The following is a 22,301-nucleotide window of genomic DNA, read 5'->3' as shown; positions in this document are numbered from 1 at the left end:
TTAGGTTAGTGCTTCAAGTGCCACTCCAGGTCCTGGAGAGAGGTGGGGCCCTGAAGAGAAGAGTTGGTGAGTGTTCAGACTGCAAATAAAAAGGCTTTTCACACTCGCAGGAACCTCTTTCTAGGAGACTGCAAGCTGGCCAACGTTAAGCACATCACATTCAGAAAGGTCCCTTCAGTTTACAAAGTCCCTTCCCATCCACTTCTCTCCTACATTCTGAGGACAGCTCTGTGAGAAAAATTACACAGCAAATGGGCTATCCACCTCAAGGGCTGAGAAAACCTTGACCCAGAGAAGAGAATTATTGTAGATTTATGAAAGTCATGATTCTAGGAAGCATGGAACCAGGAAGACAGCCAGAATACTGACCTCTCAACTTCAACTCTTCCCACTACAACATGTGGAAATCAATAACCACAGCAACTAGTAACACCCTTGGCCAAAGCAGCCAATGCACACCCAGGCAGCACTCAGAGATGCCAACCGTAGCACTGCCACACCCCCAGCTGGGCTATCCATGCTGTCTCAGTAGAGTCTCTGTACAGACTGAAGCCTCTGACACACACTTCCAGCTGGGTAAGCCCGGACCACAGGGGCTGGACAACATCACCCCAGACCAACAGAGCCAGGGTCTATGCTAGCTGAGGCCCCTCCCTCACCAGAAGACCTCCCACCACAAAGCCTCTGCTCCCTTCGCTGATGACTTCAGCAAATGCCTGCCCATAATGCAAGGCACATGACCAATGGCCAATCCCCCATCACCCAGTGCACCATCATCTCCACCTTCCTCTGAACCTCTTTGTCACTGACTCCGCCTCCCCTCACTCGTCAACCCTTCCTTGTGCCCTCTGGAATTGCTGCTCCTGTACCCTCAACCTCTTCAAAGGGACCCCCATTCTCCTCACTTTGATGGAAACCTGGGTCACCCTCAAGCTTCCTGCTTTGCTTCCCTCGAAGTACTTCAAACTCCAGGAGTAGTTGACAGCCTCCTTGTTTTTCTGTTCCTCTTCACATCTATCTAGATCAAAACCCCCTCACCTTGCTCTAACGAAAACCCATTCCTTTGAGGGTAGTGGCTTGGACTATGTGACCTTCTCCCCTTCTTCTGTTTTGTCTTCTCCTGAACTGAAGATTTAGGCTCCTGGCTCCCAGCCTTTCTTTCCATCCCCAGTTCTACTGTCATTCTGGCAGACTCCAGAAGCCAACCCCTGGCTTTTCAACTCCCTGACATGTTAATCTCCAATGACCTTCTCCTTCATGCTACTTCAGCCACCCAATCCCACTGCTGGACCCCAAATTTTACACCCCAAATCATAAATTCAAACTTTCTGCTGGCTACTACCTCCTTTCATCCCAGCTGACTATAAATATCTTTAAGCTCTTTGGAATGTCCAGTCCATTGACCCCTGTGTTTTCTCTCAATCTGCTCTGCCTCTCCCTCCCTTTCAATGTATCTGAGATTTCATGATCCATCAGTGATTTGTTCAGTGGTTCTTGCCGAGAACCTAAACACTTTTCCTTCTTTTTACTGTATACAGATAGCAAAACTCTCTCTAAATGAGCTCAAATGCTCCTTTTCTCCATACCTGGGTAAGAGCAGTCAAGCACAGCTCCAGAAAGTCATACAATGGGGCAGAATAACATCAATATAGATTCATTATCACCAGCTTCAAACAGAACCTCAATGTTACCTATCGTCTACCTTGGTTCTCTGGTCCACTCATTCCCTAACTCCCCATAAGGACTATTCTGAGCCTCCCCTATGCTCTTCAGACATATGACTCTGCCACTTACCCACTCACCCTCAGCAGTTAACCTTGTCTCCTACCTCAGGAAAACTAGGAATCTGGCAGGAATGCTCCCAGCTTCCCACTACCAGACTGAACTTGTACCTGCCCTGTTTTCCTCCTTTCTTTTCTTAATAGAGTTTTCCAACCCATGAACAACATATATCCTTCAACTTCTTTGAGGCCTTAAATTTTTTTCAACCAAGTTTTATATAGAAGAGGCCTTATACATCTTTCATTAGATTTATTCTGAGAATTATTTTTGGGGGGGTTTATCTTCCCTATCTCTGTCAAACATTTTGAACATATGTAATACAGTTATAAAGATTCTTTTTATGTCCTTTTCTGCTAACTCGAACATCTGTGGGAGTTCTGGATTGGTTTCAATTGATTGATTAAATTGTCTCATTATGGATCACGTTTTTCTGCTTCTTTGCAGCTGTAGTAACCCTGGATTGAATGACAGCATTGTAAATTTTATCTTGCTGGGTGCTAGATATTTCTGTATTCCTACAAATAATCTAGTGCTTTGTTCTGGGATGCAGTTAGGTAACTTGGATCACACTATTTGATCCTTGCAAGTCTTGCTTTAATGATTTGCTAGGTCAATCTGGGGCACTGCTCAGTCTGGGACAGATAATTCCTCACAACTAAGGCAAATCCTTTCTGATCCTTATTCTGCCCAATGCTGTGTGAATTACAAGTTTTTCCAGGCTGGCTGGTGAGAACAAGCAATATTCCTGGCCCCATATGAGCACTGAACACCATCCTTTCTAATCCATTTGAATGTGATTTTCCCAGGTATAAATAATTTTCCACATACATGTGCAGACAAGTACTCTGTTGAGTTCTTAAGGGGGACCTTCTGCTTATCTGTAGAGTTTTCTTCTGTCCAATACTCTGCCCTGCACACTTCAGCCACCTTGGTTTCCACAGACTCTTAGCTTCATCTTCTCACCTCAGAAAGAAGACACTGCCTGGGTCCCCTTTTCTGTGGCAGGGCCCCAAACTCCTTAAGTCAGTAGCTGTGACAACCATGGAGCTGGTTTAGTTCACCTCCTGCTTCTTGGGGATCACTGTCCTGCATTGTGTGACGTCCAGTGTCTTGAAATCCACTGTTTTACACATGCTGTATGTTTTTGGTTTTATTGTTGTTTCAGGTGGGAGGGTGAATCTGATATCTGTTTTCCTACCATGACCAGAAGCAGGAGTCTCTTTTAATTCTATTTTAATGGTATTTAAAAAATCAATTTTACTGAGCCACAGGTCATGAATATTCATGTACAAAATTTAAGTTTACAGTTTGACTAATGTTGACACCATGTAAACACCACATGATCAAGATACAGAATATTTATAACACCTCTCACAAGGCTCTCTCATTCCCTTTCCCAAACTACTCTTCTTCCCCTCACCCTAAGAAAATCAATGACGTGACTTCTGTATTCTAGATTAACTGCCTCTTTCAAAACTTTGCCATATGTTCTTTTTTGTACCTGGCTTCTTTCCCTCAGCAAAATGTTTTTGAGCTTCCTTGTATTCCTACTTTATTCCTTTTTATTGCTGAATAGGATTTCAATGTCTGAACACACCACAATTTGCTTATCCATTTATCCACTGACAGACATTTGGGTTTTTCCAATTTGGAGCTACTATGAACAAAGTTCTGTGAATATTTGCACACAAGTCATTCTGTGGACACAGGTTTTCATTTCTCTTGGGGAAATCACTAGGAATGGAACTGCTGAGCCATATGGTAAGTATATATTGAACTTTCGAGAAATTGACAAACTTTTTCCGAAGTGGTTGCACCATTTTATGTTTCTATGAACAACATATGAGTTTATCAGTTACTCTATACTTTTGCCAACACTTGATACTGCCAGTCTGTTTTATTTTAGCTAATCTACTACAGGTAGAGTTTGTACATATTCTATATATGTAGAATATTACTGCAGTTTTAACTTGCACTTACCAGATGACTAATGATACTGAATATCTTTACATGTACATTGGCTATTTGATTATAATCTTTTGTGAAGTTTCTGTTCAATTAAAATGTGGCTGTTTTATCTACTTTGGCTGTTTATCTAATTTGTTAAGAGTTCTTTGTATATTCAAGATACCAAACTTTTGTCAGATATGTGTATAGTGAATATCTTCTTCCATTGTGTGGCTTCCTTTCAATTTCTTATTACTGAAGGGCAGGGATATTTTTAGAAAATACTTATAATTTTAGCTTTTAATTAGATCTAGGACACATTTCAAGTCAGTATTTATGTCTAGTGTGACCTAAGGTTCAAGGGTTTTGGGGTTTTTTTTTTGGTTCAAAAGCTATTGACCATATACATGTACTTTTAGATTTTCTGTTCCACTTATTCATTTCTTCTATCTTTATGCCAAAACAACATTGTATGTACTGTAGTTTTATGGCAAGTTTTGAAATCAGGTAGTGTAAGTCCTCCAACTTTGCTCTTTGTCAAGATGGTTTTAGTTATTATAGGTCCTTTGAAATTATATATAAATATTAGAATCTTCTTGTCAGTTTTTATAAAATAACTATTAAGATTCATGGGGACAGCCTTGGCTGGTATGGCTCAGTAGATTGAGTGCTGGCCTGCAAACCAAAGGGTCACTGGTTTGATTTCCCAGGCAGGGCACATGCCTGGGTTGTGGGCCAGGTCCCCAGTAGGGAATGCATGACAGGCAACCACACATTGATGTATCTCTCCCTCTGTTTCTCCTTCCCTTCCCTGCCTCTAAAATAAACAAATAAAATCTTAAAAAAAAAAAAGCACAGGCTCTTCAGTCTTTAAGTTCTGATGTGCTATGTTTTTTTCAAGGAATTTGCCCATTTCTTCCAAGTTATTGAATTTATTGTCACAAAATTGTTAACCCTATTCTATTATTTTGATGTCTATAACATCAATATTGATACTCTTTCAATTCTAATACCAGTAATTTATAATTTGCTCTTTATCCTTTGATTACTCTTGCTAGAGATTAAACAATTTCATTAAGCTTTGCAAAGAGTCCACTGTTGCCTTTGTTGACATTACCTATTATTTGCACTTTCTATCTTACTGACTTCATTTTTTCCTATTTTCTTTACATTTAATTTGCTCTTCTTTTTCTAGATTCTTTTTTTTTTTTAGATTTTTATTTATTTATTTTTAGGGAGAGAAGGGAGGGAGGGAGGGGGAGAGAGGGAGAGAGAGAGAGAGATCAATGTGTGGTTGCTGGGGGTTATGGCCTGCAACCCAGGAACGTACCCTGGCTGGGAATCGAACCTGGGACACTTTGGTTCCCAGCCCACGCTCAATCCACTGAGCTACGCCAGCCGGGTAGATTCTTAGATGGGAATGTAGATCACTAAATTTAAACCTTCCTTCTTTATTAATGTGTGCATTTAAAGCTATAACTTTCCCTCTAAGTGCTGCTTTAGATGGATATGCAAATTCTGAGAAGTATTTTCATTATCATTCAGTTTAAAAGGGTGAGAAGTGGGGATGGCTTAGGTAGGGGAGTGGTGGCAGGGAATGGAGACAACTGTGCTTCAACAATAAAAAAAGTTAAATATTTTCTACTTTTATTGTAATATTTTTCTTTAAAATGTAAATTATTTAGAGATCTAGAACTTTCTAGACAACTTATTGTTGATTTCCATTTTTAGAAAAAACATACTCTGTAAGATGTTAATCTTTTGAGATTTAGTGAGCCTTTTTTTTTTAACAGCCCAGATGTGTTCTACTCTGGCGAATGTTCCATGTACTCTTAAACAGGACATGTATTCTGCAGTATTGGATGTGGTGCTAACTATCAATTAGATCGGTTTAGTTTATCATGTTCAGGTATTATCTATACTTAGTGTTTTTCAATCTTGCCCCATCAATTATTGAAAGAGGATTATAAAAATTTTTATCTGTGAATTTATTGATCTCTTTACTTAATTTTATCAGCTTTTCCTTCATGTATTTTAAAACTTACTAGGTAAAACTACATGCATAATCACTGTGTCTTCTTGATGAATTGACCCTTTTATGATTATGAAACATCTATCTCTGAGATATCTCTATCTCTGGAAACACTCTTTGTACTGAAGTTTATTTTATATATTTGGTGTTACTATATTTACCCCATCCTTTCGTTTTTAATCTATGTTTTTGTATTTACAGTTTTATTAAGTCTGAAAACTTACACTTTTTAATTAAAATGTTGTGTTCATTTCACTTAATGCAATTACTGATGTGGTTGGGTTTAGGTCTACCATTTTGATATTGATATTTTATTTATCCCATATGTTCTTCATTACTTTCCTGCAGATAACTGAAAACCATTACTATTCAGAATTCCACTTTATATCTTATTTTGTCATTTAAGATACCACTTTATTTTATTTTTTAACCATTGCTCTAGAGATTATCATATGCATCTTTAATTTATTAAGTCTGCCATTAATTCACATTATATTATTTCACATATAATGTAAGAACTTTACAATAGCAAAGTTCCACTTGGCTCCCCTGTCTTTTGTGCTATTGTCATGTAGTTTACTTTTACATGTTATAGTTCCCATAATACTATGTTATTATAGGAAATCCTCACTTGACATCATCAATAGGTTCTTGGAACTGCAGTAAAATGATATGTAACAAAATCAATTTTACCAAAGGCTAATTGATATAAATAAGAGTTAAGTTCCTACAGCGTCTCATCAATGTTATAATGAAATGACATTGAATGAAACATTATTCAAGAACCAGCTGTATTTTTACTTTAAATGATTACCTTTTAAAGAAATTTAGAAATGAGGACAATTCTATCTTTACCTTTGTGCCTACTATTTTTTGGCACTTGTTATTTTTTAATGTATATTTAAGTTTGTATCTGGTATTTTCTTTAGCCCGAAGAACTTCCTTTAATATTTCTTGTAGTGTAGATTTGCTGCTGACCAATTCTCTTGGCTTTTGACTAAAAATTTCCTTATTTTACTTTTTAAAGAGGTTTTTTTTTGCTGAATACTGAATTCTAGTTTTTTCTTTCAGCTTTTTAAAGATGCCAGTTCCCTGTCCTACAGTTTGCACTATTTCTGAAAGTAAGTCATTGAATAATCTGATTATTTTCTCCCAGTATGTAATTGCCTTTTCCCCACTGGTTTCTTCTTAAATGCTGTATTTTTAATTTCAGTAAGTTGAATTTGATATGTCTAGGTGTGCTCCTCTTTGTTTTTTTTACTGCTTGGGGTTTGTTAAGCTTCATGGATTTGTGAATTTGTACTTTTCATAAAATTCGTGACATTTTCAGTCATTGTTTCTTTTTTTAAAAGTACTTTGTAGTGTTTTGTTTTATTTTTAAGTTTTTATTTATTTATTTATTTATTTTTAGAGAGGGGAAGGGAGGGAGAAAGAGAGAATCAATGTGTGGTTGCCTCTCACATGGCCCCCACTGGGGACCTGGCCTGCAACCCAGGCATGTACCCTGAGACTGGGAATCGAACTTGTGATGCTTTGGTTCTCAGCCCGTGCTCAATCCACTGAGCTACACCAGCGAGGGCTCATTATTTCTTGAAAAACTGTTTTCTTTTTCATCTTTCTTCTACTTTTGGGACTCCAATTTCAAACATACGAGATTGCTTATTATTATCCTAGAGATCAGAAAGTCTCCACTGATTTTTTTCCCTTGAGTTTCCAACCTACTTATTTCCGATATTGTATTGTTTCTATTTCTCTACTGAGAGCTGTCACATGTTCTTTTATTATAGTCATCCTTTCCTTCTATTCCTTGAACAAGCTGACAGTAGCAATTTCTAAGTCTTTGCTCATTGAAACACTTCTGTCATCTCTCAGTTGTTTTTATTGACTCCCCCACCTTTGTTTATGGAATGTATTTTCCTGTTCTCTTTCACATCCTACAGTTTTAATGATGTGGGAAAACATTTGGGAAATATCTTGATTTTGGTGTCTTCCTTTAATGGGTGCTGACTTCTGTTTTGGCAGGTGTTTGACTAATTGGCCCCTTGGCCTAATGCTTCTGCAGCTTGTTTGTAAGACCCGTTAGGGCAGGTTTAGAGTAATGCTTACTCTGAGGCTAAAGCAACTGCACCCCTCCTGCCTTGCATTTGTGAGGCCTCAAATGAATCTCCAATGGACTCATCAGGGTCAGTCTACTCCATCTGGTCAGAACTCCTCTATCCACTAGCATTGTGAGGTTCTCACCTGGCACCTAGCAACTTAGTACATGATCAAATATTTAAGAGTCCCTATTTAGATTTCCGGAGCCCCTTCTCTGAACGCCTCTCTCCAATACTGTGCCCTGAAAATTCCAGCTATCTCAGCAGCCCAAGCTCTGCTCTTTGTCTCTGCAGCAGACATACCGCTGTCTCTGCGGGGCCCTGCCTCCCTGTAGCACAATTCTAAGAGTGTCTCGGCAGAAAGGCCGGACAATTGTGGGGGATACTTCATGTGTTTCCCTTCCCTTTGGGATCCAATACTATGTTGCCTGTTTCCATCTTCTGAGGAAAAAAACTGCTTCATATATTTTGTCCAGTTCTACAGCTGTTTATGGTGAGAGGTTCACTCACACCATTACTATGTTGTGACCCAGTGTGGATTAGAACAGTCCTGCACCGGTCTTCCCGCCCCCAGACTCAGTGCTCATCCAGTCCATTCACACCGCTTCAGCCAGAGTGACTTTTACATGCAGGTTTTTCCAAAATTTTACTGAGAAAATGTTCAACATTCATAAAGTAGAAAGGACTAATAGTGAACACCCAAATGCCTACCACTTAGATTCCACAATTAACATTTTCTACATTTTCTTTATCACCTATCTATCCAACTTTCTATCCATCGGCAAAGTCATATTTTTAAAGCATTTAAAGGTAAGCTGAAGATATCAGAACACCAAATATTTTTTATATAACACAAATATGAATCATATTCCTTCTTGTTTAAAATTCAGCAGTGGGTTCCCTTACTCTTTAGCTAATGACCTAAATCTGTGACATGGTCTGGAAGGACCTTTGTGATCTGGCCTCTGCTGATCAGCTGTCTTCTTCTCTCTCTTCTCCATTCCCGGCTCCCCAGCTGCCTGCCACCCTGGCCTTGCTTGGTTCCTCCAATGTCCTCTGCTCCTTCCTGTTGTATGGTCTCCATATGGGCTTTTCCTCTGACTGGAACTCTCTCCCCCAGCCTCTTCTCCCACCTAGCCTGGATATGATGGCTATTCATTCATTCTTTTCTTCCTTCAGGATATTTCCCCTCACACTGTAGACATCAGTGGTGCCTGTTAAACATTGTCCCAGCACCATGTACCTGCCTTTCCAAAAATTTATAAAAGTTTCTAATTTTTGTCTCCCCCCATTAGATATACACTTCATGAAAATAAGAACACTGTTATGTCTCACCACTGCAGCCCTAAAACCTAGTACGGTGCTTGGCAAATACACTACCACTGGGTAGGCACTTGAAAAAAATCATTAAATGAATACAAGCCATTTTTTCTTAAGAAGTCTAAGACAAAGAAAAAAGTTATCTAACAAAATTTTCTGTTTCTTATTAGTCTGTTATAGTGAACCCAACCAGGTGATACAGGATCAACCCTAAATATTGCCTCCAAACCAAACACAGTTGTCCTAGTCCACATTACTGAGCAACAAGATCATTAAGAAAGGTCCCACCAGGAAATCCACAATTTTTCAGTGTTCTTCTAGACAGCCTATCTAAATTCTCATAACTTCACAGATCCACATCTTCCTTCAGTCCTCAGAGATACACCTCTGAGTCCCAGATGTCTGTTTTGTTTCAGAGAAAACATTTTTCACAATATCATTAAGTGTTTAAAATCAGACAGTTCCCAACAACTCATTCTGTGCCTCTCCCCTACGTGTCCTCATTGCACACACCAGGCAAGCAGTGATGGCTCTCCTTTGCAGTGGGGCCTGTGAATGTTGTCTCACACACAGGGAGATACTTATGCCTTCAGCACACACATTTGCTGAAACAGTAAAATGAAACTCCAGAAAGGAATAACTGCTAAACTTTAATAAAAAGAGTTCCCTACATATGGACATACTGGTCTTTGTATACTTAGCTGCCTTGCTATACCAATATTTCATCTCTGTAAGCAATTTTACCAGCCTGCAAAAGAATATTACATAGGAGGAGGAAAAAAGACTGGCACAAGGCTGATACTTAGAGATATTTATCAAATATGTTTCTCACCAGAAGTCAAATTATTAAACTCATAAATATCCCTTCCATTGTAAAAGTGATAGCAACTGTTAATGCCACCCATCGAACAGGGAACATGGAAAAGTTATGGCTTTAATTTCAACCATTAAAGTACTAATGGCTTTATGAAGAAGAGTTGGGTCTGTGGACGAAAGCAATGCAATGAATTCTCTTCTCCTAAGATTTGGGATCAACAGATTAAACAGCCTACCCTGCAACACCGATGCCCTGAACCACCTCTCCCCCCTCCTGAACCGTACATCCACCAGCCAGAGTGCAGTGGAGGGGAGGCTGCTGATGGAGCAGCTGCTCAGGACAAGGCTCTCCACTGGCAAAATAGATGCCCAGGAGGGCGCATGTGGCCAGAGGTGCCTCCTGGATTCTCAGAGGTCTGAGCTATGCATTTTAAAGAAGAACTCGCCAGGGACAGATGATAGCCACAGCTGACAAGTGAGAGAGCTCTACTGAATCTGTTGCTAGTGCCTGGCTGCTGTCCACTGCTGTTGCCAGGGAAACAGACGTCAGCTTGATGGAAACAAGGATCAGCGAAAACTTTCACTTACCTCGTTTCCACTGATCCCGACAGCCATTTCTATGGAAACAGTAGCTGTGAGCCAGCGGCAGAGAGGTTACCACTCACTTGTTAATGTCAGGTGTGGCTACCAGCCTGTGTACTTCAGGTACCGTGGTACCAACAGCACCAGGATCCAGCTGTCGGCTACCCCCGACAGCCTCTTAACTCTGCAACAAGAAAGTTCAGTGTTTAAAAGTACATATACATGTTTTGCTTGGTTCTTCATTTGAAAAAGGAAATTTAGCATTCTTCCATTTGAAGCCAAATCAGGGCTTAACTTCTTGTTCTACCAAAGCCAAACCTTGTGAAGTTACTAAAGGACCATGAGTCCCTCCCTTAGCATTCCACCCCACTCGCAACACTGCTTCCAAGTTTAAGAAAAGAGACATCCAACATTGTGGACTAATCTTTCACATAGTAGCCTAGACAAGCCAAAGACAGTTCCAACTAAAAGTTGGGAAGTATTTTGCTCTAAATGATCATTAGGGCCTTTTTCTGGAATTCTGGCAGCCTGATCAGCACTAATTACAAGAATTTTTTTTATTGTAAGAACTATCTACAAAGAACCCTCCACCATTTCTTTGTTTTTCTTAGTCTGCTGGTCAAGATAAAAAATTACCTCATGAACTCAGTACGATTTTATTCTGTAATACTGTGGTAACAAGTCATACTGATGGCCCCGTTACCCCATTACCTAACAGTATGCCTTTCAATGTTGTGAGCAACTTGGCTACTCTTTTAAGATGAAAGTATGGCAGAGGAGTGTGTACAGGAACAAATTCTGCTGTGCCTTTTCTATCAGCAGAGGCTGGTAAAGTACTGGATGAGAGCAAAATCCAATTCCAGTCATAAATAATTTATAAGAGTGCCTATTCCCAGAGGGGATGTCGCCACTTAGAAAACATTCACAAGCCATACAACCACCATCTACTCTGATGTATTTTGCCTTCTTGCCAATGTCCAAGGGGAAGAAATCAGAGCAAGTCTCTGACTTACCATGGCTCATAATGGTTTCAATTTAAATGGACCAGGGTACAGATTACAATGCCCAAACCTGTTCCTGTTCTGTCTAGTTCTGAAGCAATACAGCTGACAGTCTCACCACTACCACCACCTTCCCTCTCCACTCTCCACACACCAGCAGCTGCACGAGGAGAGCAGCCGGGCCTGAGTCTCTGGCATCGGGTGCAACCAGACCAGGTGTCAGAGGGATGCAACAATGAGAGTCAGAACAATCACCTGGTTTGACAATGGCTCTTCTATAATGCTTCACCCACTTCATCTCTGCCCCTTCAAAATGGCTAACCAGGCCTCTAGTAATATAAAATTGGATTAATGACTTAAAAAGATAACCTGTGACCTGGCAGATATGCAACGTATTGGGACACAAAGACGTAAATTGATTTAGAGCTGAATGATTTTGAATTTGTAGGCATGGGCTGGGTCTACATTCAATCTTACCTCACAAAATCTGGTTTACCAAGAACATTTATCTTCCAACAACACACAAGGACTGCTTAAGAAAGGAAGCGTTTCAGACATTTTTCAAAAGATGCTGGCAACACCAAAGCTTTGGATTCATAGGTGAATTACAAATGATTTTAATCTATTATTTAAGTAGGCCCTGGAAGTGGTTTAGGTAGTAATAACCTTTAGTATTCATTGGCTGTATCATTATACATACACATGTGCATGTAATAAAACATTTAAAAGTATAACTTTACTTTTCACTAATGCAGACAGACCTACCTCGGTCAATAACCATTCACTAGTTTAAAGGAACTGAGTTGATTAAGTTTTCCTTGCATCAAACCCCATCTTATATACTCTTACTTGAGTCATCCTAATACAATGACCAAGAACTCTATACTTTTTTTCATTGATTCCTCACCCAACTCTACATGACTGGTATTATCAGTTGCATTTTATAGACAAGGAAAGTGAGACTCAAAGAGGTAATCTGCCCCAAGTCTCACATAGTATAAGGTAGAGCAAAGATTCAAGTCTTAGTGATCCAACTCTAAAGCTGGTGTGTTTAACCACTGTGTTACAGAAATGCTGTTACCCCCAATTTGTGCCCCCCACAAGCATTGACAGATAGAACATCAAATGCAATGATTCAGAGCTGCATAATCCTTTATAGCTGACAAAGTACCTCCACAGCCTCCTCTTGGAGGGCACAGAACACAATATTAACATGTGCACCTAGTACGTTTCTCTGGCCACTTCCAGGGAAATTCAGAAAATGGTACACTTTAAGTACTTTCCAAAGTACCCCTTTGGCTATTCCCACTTCACCCAGGTAGGAGGTTCATAGATTTACCATACAGTTACATTAAATGAGTGAAATCCTTTGTATACTTTTTGAGACATTTCTACATTCATTAGGTGATCTTTTTAAAATTTTACTTATTTTTAGAGAGAGGGGAAAAGGGGGGAAAAGAGAGGAACAGAAACATCAATGTGAGAGAGAAACATCAATCAGCTGCCTTTCACATGCCCCCAACCTGAGACCTGGCCCGAAACCCAAGCATGTGCTCTACCCTGGAATCAAACCGGTTACCTTCTGGTTCGCGGGACAATGCCCTATGCACTGAGCCACACCAGTCATGGCCACTAGCTGATTTAAAGCCAGCCACCCTAAGGGGAAGGCGGATGCTGGGATCATCCCTGTTCGAGGGATAAGGAGACCAGGGCTCAGGACTACGTCCAGAGCTAGTGTCTGACGCTGGCTGGACCAGAACCCAGGTATTGTACTTCCCTTTTCACCTACCAGTACCTTCTTCAGGGTGTGAACCCCTGCACTGAGTACCACTCTAGCTTATGCAGGTGTGCCTAGCATCAGGTGGGTCCTGCAGGTAAAGAACTGAGCCCACTGCTAAGGAGGCCCCCTTCCCCTGGGGCACTTGGCAGGGATTCTAAAGAAACAAAGCACTGAAACACTAACATGTTCTTATATTTTTACCTGCTTACTGACAAAAACCTCAACAGAGACAGGAGTTAAGCGAACAATTTCAAAAGTGAAAAAGCATCAAGTTTCTAAAAAGCCAGCATGACAGCAGACATAACCTGTCTGAATTGTAGATTTCAATGACACATTCTTTCTAATCGCTGGTCATAATGGGACCATCTCTTCAATGACAACTTAATGTGAAATTGCAACATGAGTTACTGACATTCTCAGCTCTTCCCACAGAACACCATCATCAGAGATAAAGTCTTCCTCTGTGTTCACGCTTGGCTACGCAGGGCGTGTGCTCCTAAACTTCATACTCACCTTGAGAAAAGGGGTCTGTTGTAAAACCAGAGACTTTCCCAGAACATCAATCTTAGCATGCTTTAAAAGTGTACAACGAATCAAGTGGCAGATTAAAATCAGCTCGGGAACACAGAAGGATGGCACAGCCACATAAAGAGAAGGAGCCAAAGAGCAGAAACAAGTATGTCCCAGTGGTTAACAGACTTAAAGACATGCATTAACATTTCACAATTCTTCATCAGAAGACAACGGCGTGGTCTTAAACTTCTAATAGGAGGCTTTTATTTCAGTGCTTTTGGGACTCTGTTTCTATTGATCTGATGGCCCCTAAGGGGCTTTGCAACATACGTTTTCTTCCTTTTAACATCTGCATTCTTATGGTATTGTTATCCCTCTAGTGTTCCGTAAAAACACTGTGAACAACCCTAAGATTAAAATGCAAATATTTTAAATTTGCTTTAACGAGAAGATCAATATATATGACACATTTTGATTTTTGGTTGCTTTCAGGGAAAGCCCAGGGGGAGTAGTACCTGGCAGAGAAGCCCAGGTAATTGTTAGGGTAGGTGGGAGCATGCCAGCTCCTCCTAAGTTTCCCCAGTAGATAACTAATCATCCTTCAAAATCTGGCTCACAGCCCTGGCTGGGTAGCTCAGTTGGTTAGTGTTGTCTTGATAAGCCAAGGTTGCAGGTTCCATCTCCAGTCAGGGCACACACAAGAAGCAACCAACCAATGCATAAAGAAATGGAACAACAAATCAATATCTCTCTTTCTCTCAAATCAATAAATAAAATTAAAAAAAAAAGAAAGATCCAGCTCACAGCCCCTGGGTCTACACCTCCACCCTAGCTTTGCCTTTCTGCACTGTGTAACAACAGTCTCTCCCACCAGGCGATGCATGTCTGAGCACTAGGTCTTCATCTGTGTCTTAGACATCCCGGCACCCCGTCCTCTGGCCCAGAGCCCGGCAGGCAGCCGAGCTCAGGAAACATTGGCCAAATTAGTCAACACGGCTGAAAGGCTCTACTTTGCAGACATGGTTCTTACTTTACACAAAATACCCCTCAGCGTTTCCTCCCAAAGCGGCCCTCCAGGTGGAGCAGAGTCCATATGCAGCCCACGGGAACATGCGCTGACAGGGGAAAATCACCAGGAAGTCTTAGGTTTTATTTTAAAAATTCACATGTCATTTGTACTCTCCTTCATAAGGGTTTCAGTTTTGTTTTGATACAAAAATGGTTTTAGATTACTTGTAAATTAAATTATTTCCCCCAAAATATAGTTCAGCAAACTGACTGTTCCATGTAGCTGTGTGCCTCTTTTTATCCCCCCACCCCGATTTGGAGACCCCTCCATGGGGGTGCATATTTAATGCCCATGATTCTCATGAGGAACCCCTCTCTCCCATCTCTTCCTTTTTTCTTTTTTAAGCTGCGACGTCATGCCAGGGCGATGGTTCCTGCTCTGCAAAGCTCAGAGATAAGGCATGTCACCGGCACTGTTAAAATTAGTGGTTTCCATGGCCTCAGTCAGTTTGGTTGGGTTTAGGAGACACAAGGTGCCAAGGAATTCACAACAGAATTGCTGTTAACTTTGTACAGGCTGTTCCTGAGGCAAAATTAAGCACGATGCTGTTTCCCCAGGGATAAATTCCATCCTTACAATCCCAACACCAACCTGAGGCCAAAGGAGGTTCATTAGGAGGCAGGCACTTTTAAAGTTTTAAGTGAAAGAACATGGGGCTTGAGGAGACACTTCTCTGTAGAGAGAAGCTTTGGGAGGGGTGGAGGACTGGGGTATGCTTTCACCCCCCTGCTCCTCTCACTGTAGGGCACAGCTCTGGGGCCATTTCTAGATGAGCCTTCATATGACAGCGTGTGTCCATGTGTGAAACTGACCACACTCGGTCAAGGAGAATTCCAAAATCCTTCTCCCCTGAAAACAGGCAGGGAGGTTACAGGAAATAAGAAGAAAAGCAGCAGAGATAGAACACGGACTCAGCTGTCTGCTCTGGAAAAGGCAGTGTTGTGAAAAACACAATAAAGGTCTCTTCACTGACTCAGCATTATATGAAGACATCACTTCTCCGAGATACAAGCTCGACAAGCTCCGAAAGAGGAAGATAAAGTGAGTGACGAGAAAATGATAAACTCACTTGGAAACAAGTCCACCAACAGTATTTCCTGAGGATGTCTGTGCTCAATGAGTAACAGAGGCAAACAGAGGCTCTGGGGAAATGGGCACTTCCTGGGCCTTCCCACACCGCTACCAATAGTTATGCTCTCCCAGCTGGAGCTGCTTCTGAGAGAGCTGAGACAGTACTGGCTCCCTTCCCTGGGGCATGTACTCCCCTTTCTGGGGCATCTGTGGGGTGGTGAGGGTGCACAGCTGGACCTAGGGGCTCTGTAACCACCACAGGCAGGGCAGAGCCCAAAAACCCCAGGAGTCCCCTTCCTGAGGCAGTCTCCCCCAAGCCCTCTCTACAGAGGATGAATCACAGAGCTGAGGTGGTGAACAAAATGTAATTCCAAAAATGGGGACTGAGTGACGAGGACTATGATAAGACCAAAAGACATACATGTGCAAAAGCTGATCATTACTCTGCATTAGAGAAAGATTCTACCAGTTAAGATTAAAAATGTATTAGAGGGAAAATTCTCAGCGGGACGGCAGCAGAAAACCAAACTAATAAATGATCCCAATCTGAAGGATGTAAGAGTTTGAAATTTGTTCAGTATTTATATGCTAATCTAGACTTCTTCCTCCTTCACAATGAAATCAGAAACACCCTGGAAATATACATTATTTCAAAGGGCCCGGTTATGTACCAATGCAAATAAAACCATAAAAGATGCCCTTTCCTGGGGGAGACCAGGGCTGGGACTCTTTTTCCTCACTAGTAATCCACTTCTGCACATCAGCAAATGAACATAACTGGCTTCAGGGGAACGTTTCATTAAATTAATAGTGGTTGGCAAGCGTCAGAAACACAGACTCTCACAGACAGACACAGGCAGAAAGAATCAGAGTTCAATCCAAAAGCAACACACAGAGGGGACACCAGAGTCCACATGCATGCAGAGGAGCTGTGGGGCAGCTGGGGGACACACAGAGCCACCTCACACGAGGCAGAATGTGCAACATGGATCCAACTGCTTACCCACTAAGGACACCAAGAACCAGGTTAAGGACGAAAAATGAGCCAAGGATTATCAGACTAACAAAATACACCCATGGCCATTCCCATCCTATCGCATCATTCACCTGTAAAATGTAAGGAGATCAGTCATCAGTTATCTATTTACTAAAGAGCGGAGCCCCAGGAGCAGGTGCCAGACCACTGGGGGCTTCAATGGAAGATTAGTGCTCCTAGGAAGGACCCCACCTAGGACCTTTCAATTTTTTGCCTTCAACTAAGGACAAGTTCTGTTGTTGCATTCTGTGGCCGACAAAAAGTTGGCCAGGACTAGCTCATTTACCTACTGTTTTGTACCAATTAATCTGCATTATATATTTGGATCCAGACCAATAAAGCAATTATAAATGTTATCTCATTTTAGGATGGAAAAAAGACAAGCAGTGGAGACTATTTAAATCCCAAGCAACAACACTGATTAATTTCTGGTCAATAACTATTCTATAGCTTTCTTTCATAAAAGCTGGTGAGGTTCCAGGAAACATCGTGATTTGGGAAGCCTCTGCAGGAAAGAAAGCATCTTGGAGGACGTGCAGAGCGCTTGGCACCCACCCGGCGGCCCCCATCTAGCAAAGCCTGTGTGGTCTTGGCAACTGTCCTCGGGACTCTGCTTTCGAGATGAAAGAGGTGTAGCTTACCCGCTCAATACACCAAGTACAAGATTTAGTACGAAAAATGACCCAAAGATGACGAGACTGACAAAATACACCCAGGGCAATTCAAATCCCATAGCATCATTCATCTGTAAGAAATAAGATGGTCTCACAGGAACGGGTTAATAAGAAAATCTAGTAAGGAGAGAGGATCACATTAGAGACAGCATTCTATACATTTAATGAAACATTTATTTAAATTCAAATCAGAGACAACAGTAGCCAATACATATTCATTCTATATTCCCAACACGTGCATGTACACACACAGTCATCACCGCTTTCAGGGCAAGTAAGAGCTAACTTTGGCCACCGGTAGGGAAATCAGCTGGGATTTGGGCTCTTCTTCACAAGAAAGCTGCCTTGATAAGGGATTTTCAGAAAAGGTCTTGGTAGAGGACAAAACTAGTGCTTAGCTGAAAACTATGTTCTCTATCCAAGTTGTTAGTACTATTTTTGCCTTTAAAATTTGTGATGGTGGAAAAGTTGTACAGAGATAAATTGGCAACATTTGACTCTATAAATTCAATTCTTTAAAAAAAAACTAAAATAATAACTTTCCATTGGAAGCCAAGCTCTCCAAGGAAACCTAACCTAACCTAAATCTGGATTATCCTCAATCAGTAAGTGCAAGCACAGCTAAACTAATGCAAAACAGACAAGTGTTCAGAAGTCAGCTAGCTGACTTACATTCAAGGGTGCCCTTGGGAATGAGATATTTATGACTGCACCACAGGAAGGACCCAGGAGAAGGAAAAAGCCCTTATCCCCCACACCTTTCTTGGATCTAGATGACCCAGCCTTGAAAAGCTGGCTTCGTCTTGCCTTCAGCTGTGAGCTGATTGGCTCATCTGGAGGAACCCCTTGCCCTACTGGTGGGGCAAGCTCAAACAAGGCAGTCAGATATGGCCTCCCCAACAGGCCCAGGAGAGGTCTGGTCATGAGCAGCTTTCATGTCAGGGCACACAGGGGCTTCAAGGTCCATGCTGGATAGGACCTTCCAACAGTGCAGGTCACTGTCAAATTGGGCAAACATTTCTCCCAGGAAGGAGATGGTAAGGATCAGTCAGGGACAGAATGAATGTCCCCAGGCCTGGCTGGGCAGGAACTATATATAGTCTGGGCCAATTGGTGGCTTGGGCCTCGCAGGTGCAAGCCCCTAGGCGTTTAAGCATGTGCTTTCCTCCGTGTTGTGTGACTCCAGGTTTAGGCTTTACAGAATGAGGCTCATGCATTTCACTGTTTGCCTCACACAGAAGCCAAACAGGAAAAAAAGGAAAGAAAGAAAGAACATTAAAAAAACCACCTAACATCTGTTGCTGAAGTCTAAGGAAAGGGCATTAAATCCCTTATGAAACACCTGTTTTGGCCACATGAAAAGTGATGTGCTTAATAGAACTCATATCAGTCTACACATCTGACTCTGGCAATCAGAGTAATGAATGAGCCAAGGCCATGGCTGCAATTGTTGATCTAATTAAGCTGGATAAACTAATTTCAGCAGGAAGGCAGAGGGTAATTCTTCCAAAGCAACTACACCCTCAAACTGACTTAAAAACCTGTGTGTGGAGGACAAGAAACAGGCTGCCTTAGTATAGTGGCCAGAGCCCAGCCTGGAGTCTGGACCTTCCACAGGGACCTCTCTGTTGGAACAGGCGGGCGTGTGACAAGGGAGAGAAAGCTCATGGGATGGAAGATCAATGTTCATGTCCAGGACTCCCACCAGGAGACCTCACTTTTCTACACCTCTGGCAAAGGCAGTGGGCTTGGGAAGGCTAGAGCTAAACAAAAGCCACAGGAGACTTTCTCTAAATCTGTAGAAGTTGCCTCTTTTCAGAGGCTAGTATTTCTTAGAACTTACTCTATACACAGGACAAGCTGGAATTGGCAAGCTATCCCCCCAAATACCCACATGAAAAGATAGACTGCTTGGGATTTTGTCTGCACGGTCTTTATCAATAATAGAGAAATTGGCATCAGCTGAAGCTTTTCAATTTACATTAATTTTTAAATTTTTATATCAAAGTCATCATATGGAGTCACCTGGTGCCCAGGAAATAATATTCTACTGAGTTTCAGTTTTCCCTTACTTCAAAGGTTGAAATGCATACTCATGTTTCCTTCCAATTAAAGGCCAACCTAAGGCTTTCAGTCTTGTCTAACTGTTGAAAACACTACTGGAAATCGGATACTGATTGTAGGTCTCCTGAGCATGGAAAAAGACAAAAGTACAGAAAGGCAAGTCCCTGGCCAACTAGACAGGAATTTCCCAGGGACAGTACCTGGAATGAAGTCAATGATCAACTTGACCATGAGAATGTCCTAATAGGGTCTGACAGTCAGCACCTCCATAGGAGCTTGGCGATAAGGCAAGAGGCCATAAATTACTTACATGGCTAGCTCTCTCCTGAAACCAATACTATTTTAATTTCTCACATTCAAAAAGATTTCCTCTGAGTTAAAGGAAAAAATGGATTATGTGGTCTTGCTCTGCATCTTATAGACAACAAAATTAAAGTGCAAAGAGTTTCAGGGAGCTCCCCAAGGTCCAAACCCAGCCCTGTCCCAGCCTCACTGCTCTTTCCTTTCACTACCTCCTTCTTCCTCTGTGGCCACCAAATATGTGTGGATCAGATACAGCTTAGTTATGTTTACAGAACTCAATTTATAAAAGAGCTCTGCAAAGTAACTTTTTTCCACCACAAGTTAATAATCCCACTCCCTGCACAACCATGTGAATTTGTTCTAAATGAATCTTTCTGCATATTGGGCCCACCTGTTCTTTCCTTCTCACGGCCATCTGCCAGGCTCTCTTGAGAGCTGAGGTATCAATGAGCTTTTGAACACCGACTGAATATGACAAGATGCAACACAATCCCTGGCAAGGACTTTGTCCACCATACACAAACACCTAAAGGGCTAAGAAATTTGCTTGCCATCAATATTTAAAATCTAATCTTAGTTACCTGTCAAGACGTTTCCTTGATATCCTAGCTGTGGATAAAAATTGATATTAAACGTGGGTCATCTCTACTGGGGCAATGGGATTATACACTTAAAGAGTAATAGTAAATAGTATTGGCTGAGCACCTGCTCTGTGCCAGGCACTGTGCTGGGCAGGGATGTTATGTCCTGGAACACAGGATGTTATGATCTGTGGCTTCCAGCTGACTGTGGCCCAAAACATATTAAGAAGGCTTGGTGCCTTGGCTCCGGCCTATCTCCATGATGAGTTAATAAAAGCAATCAACAAGTAATTAAAAACAACCTGATGTGTTTCAGAGACTAAGATCTTAGTGAGCACTCTGGAAGACATCACCTCGCTGCCCCCAGGTGTTCTAGAAGGGAGGGAGAGTACTGGATTCCAGTCTAGACCAGGGGTCAGCAAACTGGGACCTGCAGGCCAAACCCACCCTGCCTCCTGCTTTTGTACAGCCCTTGACCTAAAAATGGTTTTTATATTTTTAAGTGGTTGAAAAAAATCAGAAGAATATTTCAAGACACATGAATATTATACAATATTCAAATTTCAGTGCCCATTAAAAAGTTTCACTGGAACAGAGCCACCTCATTTGTCTCCATGTTGTCTCTGGCTGCTTCTAGCAACATGGGCAGGGGGCAGAACTGAGTAATTGTGACACAGAGGTAATGGTTGCAAGGCCAAATACTTTTATTATCTGGCCCCTTATGAAAGTCCGTAGACCTCCATTCAACATCAAGGACCACAGTCACTTGCTGTAGGACCCTGGGGATGCTCCGTGGCTCTCGATATTCCCGTTTCCATCTTCAAAATCCCAGGATTTCTATAAAGGGATATGAACTGGGATAGTGTTGATAAATTACGTGAGTCCTCCATCAGAATAAAGATGCCGTATATTTCATAGACAATATAATTGTTACATTGTCAAATTATTGACTGTCATATTAACAACAGAGATGATACTTAAAGGTTCCAGGCCAGCAAGTGCAGACTTGCTTCAGGGTGCATGGAGTTTTCTCAGCTTTCCTTGCACACTCCCAGAGGTTTCACTTGCTTGACAATAGGAAACTGTCATGGGAGGATGCACAGAAATATAATATAAAACATAAAATTGTCCATTAGTCAAGGCATGTTGGATCAGCAATAACAATTCTCGATGACTAGAGAGAACAATGAAGCTGAGAGGAGTCACCGATTTTATTTCTTTGAAAAATCAAAATGTTGTTTTCTGTACTGTTTGGGAGAAGGATCAGAGTTTGGGCTATTTGGATGATGCTTTTTCTATTTATTAGAAATGTCAAGGGAAGACTGGAAGTGAGACCTCAATTAATCTAACTAGGAGTTGCAACTTTTTAGATGATAATAGTGAAAACAAATCCTCTACTTAATTTGAGGGTCCCCTTGCATGACCATGGTCTTGGCTCATCCATATAATCTCCTTCCTTGTTCCCCCTCATGAAAGGCATTATCTAATGGATATAAATGACATGTGCACACCCACACAGACACACACGCACCCCTGTGACAGTAAGAAAAAGGAGAGAAAAGAGGAGAAACAAGATGTAACATGCTGGTGATGCCTAAACCTTATTACCAAACTAGACACACAACTTGGGGATG

The 22,301-nt window shown here is 41.5% G+C and overlaps 1 protein-coding gene across 23 annotated transcripts in view; it reads right to left on the bottom strand.

The window, feature by feature from the left end:
- The window catches only part of CACNA1D (calcium voltage-gated channel subunit alpha1 D), a 323,145-nt gene that overhangs the window by 114,798 nt on the left and 186,046 nt on the right, over positions 1 to 22,301 (bottom strand). For 13 of the 23 annotated variants that reach the window (XM_036030891.1, XM_036030895.1, XM_036030896.1 and 10 more), the window contains exon 8: positions 17,687 to 17,790. In XM_036030891.1, the coding sequence (XP_035886784.1) occupies positions 17,687 to 17,790 (104 nt within the window). Of the gene's footprint in view, positions 1 to 17,012; positions 17,117 to 17,686; positions 17,791 to 22,301 lie in introns of all 23 variants that reach the window. The other 10 variants (XM_036030907.1, XM_036030892.1, XM_036030894.1 and 7 more) reach the window with 1 other exon arrangement.

This window comes from Phyllostomus discolor, chromosome 7 (genome assembly GCF_004126475.2).
Source record: "Phyllostomus discolor isolate MPI-MPIP mPhyDis1 chromosome 7, mPhyDis1.pri.v3, whole genome shotgun sequence".
Lineage (NCBI taxonomy): Eukaryota > Metazoa > Chordata > Mammalia > Chiroptera > Phyllostomidae > Phyllostomus > Phyllostomus discolor.
The sequence above is the reverse complement of the archived record's forward strand: the minus strand, read 5'-3'. Positions and strand labels throughout refer to the sequence as shown.